The sequence below is a fragment of the Leuciscus leuciscus genome (assembly GCF_965113295.1).
Source record: "Leuciscus leuciscus genome assembly, chromosome: 7".
NCBI classification, from domain to species: domain Eukaryota; kingdom Metazoa; phylum Chordata; class Actinopteri; order Cypriniformes; family Leuciscidae; genus Leuciscus; species Leuciscus leuciscus.
This window is the reverse complement of record NC_138731.1, coordinates 41,351,045-41,359,637: the sequence shown is the minus strand read 5'-3', so window position 1 is coordinate 41,359,637 and position 8,593 is coordinate 41,351,045. Positions and strand designations below refer to the sequence as shown.

General features: G+C 35.0%; 1 protein-coding gene across 1 annotated transcript in view; it reads left to right on the top strand.

Moving 5' to 3' along the window:
• The first annotated feature begins 1,430 nt into the window (after positions 1-1,430).
• Positions 1,431-8,593, top strand: part of cers6 (ceramide synthase 6) — a 50,502-nt gene continuing 43,339 nt past the window's right edge. The window contains exons 1-2 of the mRNA XM_082174765.1: positions 1,431-1,780; positions 7,542-7,647. Coding sequence (XP_082030891.1) covers positions 1,611-1,780; positions 7,542-7,647 — 276 coding nt within the window. The 5' untranslated portion in view covers positions 1,431-1,610. The remainder of the gene's footprint in view (positions 1,781-7,541; positions 7,648-8,593) is intronic.

Sequence of the window (8,593 nt, the reverse complement as noted above, 5' to 3'; positions counted from 1 at the left end):
AACTGAACTAAACATAAATTAAACCTTAATAGTACTATTTAAACTTAAAGATTAAACTGAAATTAAAATGAAAGCTGAAAATATTAAAATAATAGCTATTTCAAAATATTAATAAAAACGTGTAGCCTATATATAAATGATACTAAAATAACACTGGTTTAGAAGCACTTATAGTTATGTATGACCTATAACCTATAGGCCTATATGACATTTATACTTTCAATATTAAACTGAGTTTTTTATATTCTATATATCAACCCTGTCTCCCTAATAAAATCAAAGAATGCTTTACTCTTTATTTCACTTGACCATTTTATTAAAATCTTAAAATGTATGAATTAATTCAATTTTTCTATCATATTGCCCCTTACTTGTTCATACATTCAAAAATCTCATGAGGTATTGTTTCTTCAACATGACATTGTTCACGTCATCATAACCCATTTGGATGTTTTGTTTGCTATTTCAATTGTAATGCTCTAACATTATTCTATTATAAATAACCTCTTCTTTCATTGATTTATTTCTGACTTGCTTAATGAAACTCGTATCTCTATTGTTTCTCTCTGTAAAGCTTGTTTTGCTCATTTATCCATATCCTCATTTCCCTTTACTCATTTGTGCTGGAATTCATTTAAAACTGACTTATATATCATTTTGAACAATTCCTGAATGTATTTGTAATATACTAAAGATAATATCTTGATGGCTATAGATTTAAAAGATCTCAAGATCTCTCCCACATGATTTGATGCTGGCTTTATTCCACTGATCCTCTGATTTCCAGTCTGGAATTAAAAAGCCGCCCCAGTTGTCTGACGCTCTGGATCTATTGAGCCGTATGTAAATATTTGAATAAGGGGAACATATACTGAAAATGCTAATGGCAAATCTACTTCTCATTCTGCTTTTTTAACCTCCAACAGATACAGATCTGCTTGAGGTATTACATAAACCCATGACTCATATTCCGGAAATTATAACTGTTGGGCTCATCTTGATACTATTTACTTGCATTTCTTCTGCATATATTTTACTACTCACCCAAAGCTTCTTTTACAACTTTTATTTTGTTCCCAGCACGTCTGTAAAACCATATTTGTAGGATGTTCTTCTTTATGCCCCTTAGCCCAGTAATTAATCATTAATTGTCATTTCTAATGGCATCTCTCCTATAGGCTACTTATAAAACACTGTCTCATTGAGCTTGTATTTTTTTTAACAAGGTTTTTTTAGGCTGAACCATATACCACACTACCATAATCAAATACAGACCGGATCAGAGACACATAAACAGTTTTTTTCAGAATAAACACAGAAGAATATCAATTTAATTTCTTCCTGAACTGTTCCTTTAAGCGACGCGTTTATGATTGACAAGCTCACGGACCAATCAGCATCGCGGAGGCGGAGCGTGTCGATCGCATTCTACTTCCCTACATTGGAGAGAGTGGAGACTCACAACACAAACGGGCGGTCCATCATCACCAACATCATCATCATCATCACACACTGGACCTGCAAAGATCAGCCGTGAAAGAGCGTCGCAAAGCCGCATCGGCCATTGACTGCACATCAGCACGGGCGTCAAAGCATCAGATCCGCTGGAAATGGCAGGGATTCTGGTGTGGTTCTGGAACGAGAGGTTCTGGCTCCCGCACAACGTAACCTGGGCTGACTTGAAAAATACTGACGAGTCAACCTTTCCACAAGCCGAGGATCTGTATCTAGCGTGTCCTTTAGCATTCTGCATGTTTATGATCCGGCTGGTCTTTGAGAGGTACGTCCAGTGTCACATCTTCATCCTCACCATCAGCACCAGCATCATCATCACTGCTGAAGATGATGTTGCGCTCGGGGCTTCATCCTCAGCTGATGATCATGATGGGACTGGTTTGTGCTCCTTCACATTGTCACTGAATCCTTGTATGAATTAGGACAATGACAGGAACTCAATATGGCCCTTCTTCTGGAATAATGATACTGATGAAAGTAGGTCAGTCAGTGCCTGTCTTTGTTTTGTAGATCAGTCTTAGGTGTGCCGTGTAGTTTTGCGTTTTCTAAACGGGATGCTTTTATAGCAAATGTAAAGTTTTTGAATTTCCCATTGACTCCGAACACTGGGGCATCTTGTCACACGACTGTATGGGGTAAGTTGTCACAAAGGGAACCCGTCCTTTTCAGCACAAAAAAACAAACAGTGAAACTATTACTGTATGAATTTAGTTTCATTAATGTTTCCTATTATGCGTCATGTCACGTAAGTGTATTATGTAACATATTCAGGTTTATAGAAACCCGTCAAAGGCATGTATTAATCAGAATTTTAGGTCATCTTATTTCGAGTATTTACAAACATTAAAAGAAACGTCATGGCCTACATTTATAAGAGTCTCATGACCTACATTTTGCAATTCATAACAATGTTATTAATGTTTTTGAAATAATTTTATGTTATTTGATCAAAAATACAGTAAAAACAGAAATATTGTGAAATATTATTACAAATTAAAATAACAGTGTTCTTTTTAAATATTATTTTAAATGTAATTTATTCCTGTGATGCAAAGCTGAATTTTCAGCACCTCTAATCCAGTCTTCAGTGTCACATGATCCTTCAGAAATCATTCTAATATGCTGATTTCTTATCATTATCAATATTGAAAACAGTTGTGCTGCTTAATATTTCTTTGGAACCCTTATTTTAAAAACATTATAAATGTATTTACTGTCACTTTTGGTTAATTTAATGCACTCTTGCTGAGTATTAATTTCTTTAAAAAAAAAGCTTACTGACCCCAAATTTGTTTGAATGGTAGCATATAAGTAATTATATATTAACAGGTAATTATGCTCATCTTTTTGTCACAACCATGATACATCAACTCACACAAATAGAAGAAATGAATATAATTTACATAGTTTTACATAATTGTTTATGCAGGTGCTGTTAGCTGCAACACCAGAAAACTATTTCAAAAACAATTATTGCATGTGACATAGAAAATATGGTAATTTTATCAAAAAAAAATTCTGTCATGACTGTGTTGTGGTAACAATTTAATAGATAGAGCTAATAATCAGTTTGACAATTTTCTTAGTCTTCGAAATAATTCCATAATACAAAATCTTATATATATATTTATTTATTTATTTATAAAAATAAAAATAAAAATAAAAGATTTTTAAATATTTATAAAACCCAGAACCAGTGTTTGGTTTAAAACCAAAATTCAAAACCACTGCTATAGAAACAAGCTTCTGTGCATTTGGGCTTTTGACTAGTTACTAACATACAGCCTCTGTGACAACTCGCCCCGGCCTCCCCTATATCATAATTACATAATTTAGATTATTCACTCTGCACTTGATATCAGCCGTATATCATGCTTTCCAGTTGGTTAATATGATTAATTATTAATTATGAGCTTTGACATCTGAAAGTGTGTTGGCTTTCGATGTCACAAAAGCAGCAGTTTTGACATATTCCCAGCGGGACGGCGCAGTGTCAGGTTTTGTGTTTATGTATGCCTCAGACCATCTGCTCTTCACCTTCATCTGACAGAGTTCTTTACAGCTGAGTCTTGATCTTCATTGTTAGAAGGAGAAATATACCGTCTCCTCTGGGATTGCGTCTAGGGAGGACGATGGATCTTCTAGGAATCTTTTTTATTACTAAGCTTAACCCATGCGTTCAGGAGGTAGTTTGGATCTGACTTTGCATGTTAAAAAACATTTTCAGAATAATAAAAAGCAAGCAAAAGTTGCTGAAAGCTGCTGTGGTCGTCACTGTGGCATCTCTTCTGTTCCTCTGTGGGAAGAGGACACATTATCTGAAGTGCAGACGTGCTCTTCAATCCTGCATTGTACAATCGCTGTAAAGTTTTACGATGAGGAACAGCACATTTATGGCATTTCAGCCCCACAAAAGCAAACAGTGTGCAAGCGGCAAATCAGTCTGAGCACGGACTTCATAACCTTATCGTGGCTCTTCAGCTTTATATAAGAATCATTTCTGGAGCGTTTTCTGCACTGAATTGCGAGGGCTCTTAATTGGATGAGCTTTTTCATTAAGTGGCAAAAGCTCATTAAAACTGTCTGCTGTCTAGTGACATCTCACTTCCCATGTCCAGCATTAGAAGACCAGTTCATCTCTAAGTATTTGCACATACAGTGCTATGCATAAGTTTAGACACCCATGCTAAAGTTGATTAAAAAGAGGAATAAAAAAATCATCTTTTGGAAATTGAACTTAATGCCTTAATTAAAAAAAATTTGGAAAAAATCCAACCTTTAAGGACACCAATTTTCTTTGTGAATGAATAATGTATCATAAATAAATAAATGTTCTTCCTTAAAATACAGGGTGCATAAGTCTGGACACCCCTATGTTAAATTCCCATAGAGGCAGGCAGATTTTTATTTTTAAAGGCCAGTTACTTCATGGATCCAGGATACTATGCATCCTGATAAAGTTCCCTTGGCCTTTGGAATTAAAATAGCCCCACATCATCACATAGCCTTCACCATACCTAGAGATTGGCCTGGTTTTATTTCAGTTAGCCTAATAGCTGGTTTGATTTGCATTGAGAGATGATCTTATGGAAAGTACTCCATGCCAATCTCTAGGTATGGTGAAGGCTATGTGATGATGTGGGGCTATTTTAATTCCAATTTTTTTTAATTAAGGCATTAAGTTCAATTTCCAAAAGATGATTTTTTATTCCTCTTTTTAGTCAACTTTAGCATGGGTGTCTAAACTTATGCATAGCACTGTATATACATATATATATATATACACTGCACGGCCCAAAAAAAAGTTGCTGTTTGGATTTAAATAAGCAATAATCATTATTGCAGTGATTATTATGTTTCTATCATGTTATATGTTTGGCAACAGTTCTTCTAGCTCTAGTTGATGGAGTGTGTAGCTTTTCATTTGTTAAACAACCATGTAGAAAAACACATCATGGCCGTATTCCAGGATGACAATGTCAAGATTCATCAGGCTCAAATTGTGAAAGAATAGTTGTGAGGGAGAATGAAGAATAATTTTCACACATGAATCGGCTCCTCTGAGTCCAGAGCTTAAGTTAATTGAAAGTGTTTGGGATGTGCTGGAGGAGACTTTACAGAGTGCTGGACTCTTGCATTGTCAATACAAGATCTTGAACAAAAATTGATGAACATCTTAATAGAAATAACATCACAACATTTATTTACATCAAGAGGTGCATCATATTTTGGTCAAGATCTTGTATTGTCAATGAGTCCAGCACTCTGTAAAGTCTCCTCAAGCACATCCCAAAGACTTTCAATGAGCTTAAGGTTTGTCATCCGAGATTTTGTTTATAGCTGAATTAAACTCATTTCATATTTGATGATTGTTAGTTATTGAGCTGAATCTACACTGAACTGACCTCAGCTGAACAATCACACTATTCTCTTTTTATAGCCGCTTTACAGCAGAATTTAATTCTGTTTGCATGATTGAATCATTATTAATTTATCCCTGTAAATCTGTATTGTATAAAGTGCTATATAAATAAAGGTGACTTTACTTGATTTGACCTTTTGAAAGAAGTCTCTTTTGCTCATCAAGGCTGCATTTCTTTGATCAAAAATACAGTAAAAACAGTAATATTGTGAAATATTATTACAATTTAAAATAACTCCTTTGAATTTGAATATATTTTTAAACATAATTTATTTCTGTTAACAAAAGCTGAATTTTCATCATCATTACTCCAGTCTTCAGTGTCACATGATCCTTCAGAAATCATTCTAATATAATAATGTGATGCTCAAGAAACATTATATTATTATCAATGTTGAAAACAGTTGTGCTGCTTAATATTGTCAAGTCAAGTTTATTTGTATAGCGCTTTTCACAATACAGATTGTATCAAAGCAGCTTTGACATATTGTTCATTGAATAGAAAATTCGAAAGAACTTTTGTAATATTATACATGTTTTTAATGTAATGAATCAATTGAATGCATTCTTGCAGAATAAAAGTATTAATCTCTTTAAAAAACTAACCCGAAACTTTTGAACTTGTAGTGTACATATATATTCTTAGTTATTCCTGTTCTGAAGTGCCATTTGAACTCCTTAACTTTGTGAAAATGAATATGCTTGTGTTAAGGATGTATTTCTATAAAAGTTATGCCAGACTTTCAAAAATATGCTCAGCTCAGTTCAGCTTTATTAATTATTACTTCATTATTAACATATCGACTAGAAAATTAACACAATGTAAATAACAAGCTAAAGTCAGCCATTGCTGGATTGAGTTAGAATACATGAGGACGTCAATGTGAACTTCATCTTTGAAATCAACGTTAATATAATTATCATAATGTTTTAATCAAACAGGATGAAATGTTTTATAAAGACACAAACCAGCCAATATCAAACAGAATTCATCAAACCCATTGCAGGAAGATGTCCTTAACACACTGCCTTTGTTAGTTAAAGGTTTTTAAAAGGGTTTTAAAGTGAAATTCTATGAATTGATGACCAGAAATAAGCATTTTTGCCTGGAACATGTAAGAAATTGCCAGTTTATAATTTCAGACGTTGGACAAATTATCAACATGTGCTTAAAAGAAAGTTAAGTGATTTATGATCACTTCATTGACAATGTGATAAACATGACTTCCATCTTAAAAATAGTTTAATATTTTGTCAAATAAGAGATTTTAAAGGTGCAGTATGTAAGAATGAACTAGTGGTCAAAATAGGTACTGCAGTCAAATTCAAAATATCTGAGATCGTCGTTTCTCCCGCCTCCTGCTCCTCAGATTGGACGGCGCTCACACGGGTTGCCAGATTGAGCCAGATTGAGCACACGCAACAGAAACGAGTGCAATGCCAATGGACAATGAAAATTGGCAAATTTGCAACGTGCGGTATCACAGATCAAAACAATAACAAACATTCCAGCCTGGAAACACACATTTCAAAGGAAATTAACTGGCTGTAGAAGTGTTTTTCAGAGAAACGAGTATGTGAACTTCGCATGTTTCCTCAATATATGCAAACATATGGTATTTATATGCTTTAAGTAGAGTGAAAAAGCTATACACAGCACCTTTAAGATGAGGATATGAAAATGTACTGCATAGTAGCAATGAACCATTAAATGTCTCCTCTGGTTGTTTTTCCTTTATGACATTCTCATTATCAGATCAACAAGATATAATCTCACTCATTAGCATAAAAACACCAAATTTAACGCAGTTGCTCTGATCATGTTTATCAGACCTTCTCAAAAGAAGCTAGTCAGGCAAAGTGCTCACACCTGGCCCGTGTGGTTTCCCCCGCTGTCTCTGCAGATCTGGCAAGACTTCCACGGTGATTGCAAACAGGAGGATTTCTTTAGCCGCCCACTGTGGTTGCAGGCATTTTACCTCTGAGGATCCCTTCCAAAATGGATTTTTAATGCAGCCTGTCAGACCTTCAGAATTAAGTTAGCAAGCATTGATATCAAAAGATATAAATCTAATAAAGTCTTCTTTGTTATTGGCTGTTGCAGGTTTATTGCAAGACCATGCGCTCTAGGTCTGAAAATCCAGGCCAATGGACCGCAGAAGGCTCAGCACAACGCCATTCTGGAAAAGGTCTTTACTGCCATCACCAAGGTAAAGCCCATGTTTCTTACCACGGTTAAAGAGGATTTATAGCTCTGGGAGGGTAAGAAGAAGAAACACTATAACACACTGCTTTTTGAGCCGTTTAGTGCTTTAATAAATGGCCGTGACTGCAGTTTGATTACATAGGGTATGATCAATGATAACATTGAGTTTAATTTAAATTAACCATTGGTCTTCCATATTAGCATATATTTAGATAATATGATAACCATAGTTTGAACCCTGCATATAGCATCTCACTACCATGGTAAAATGTAACTATTGTTTCTATGGTATGGTATTACATGTAAAACAGTACCCTAAATACATTTAGTGTAAATGCACAAATGCAAAAATGCTGTATATTCCATTACTCCTTTAATACATTTAATACATGTCTACATTAATATTATAATAAAATTTGATTTGAATATCCCACATTTCTGCCACAATACAATGGTGCAGTTAGTGTTACCACAGTAAATCCATGGTAAATGATAGTGATTTCTAAATTGAAAAGCCTTCTGACTGTATGGTTGCGCACAGACATTTGTGTTCTTTTCTGAATTCAAGCGCTTCTCACTGGATCTCACAGCGCTATTTAGTGGTCACGTGACCGAGACTGATCAGTGAGTAAACTCATCTGAACCGCCTTTTGAACTTTGAGCCGAGCAGATAAATGGTCCGTGTGGCGCAGTTCAAATGAGTAGCGTTGAAACATTATATCAAATATTTATCGAACTCTTGTTATCGTTATATCGCGATAATTATCGTTATCGTTACATCGCCCAGCTCTACACACACCAAGGGTGACCAGACGTCCTGAAATCTAAAGCCTGGTTCACACGGCAGGATAATTAGGCCGATTTTAGCCCCGATTCACCCCTTCCGACAATCTTAAGGATGCTCCGATTATCGTAAAATAATCTGATCAGATATTCCTGCCGTGTGTGGT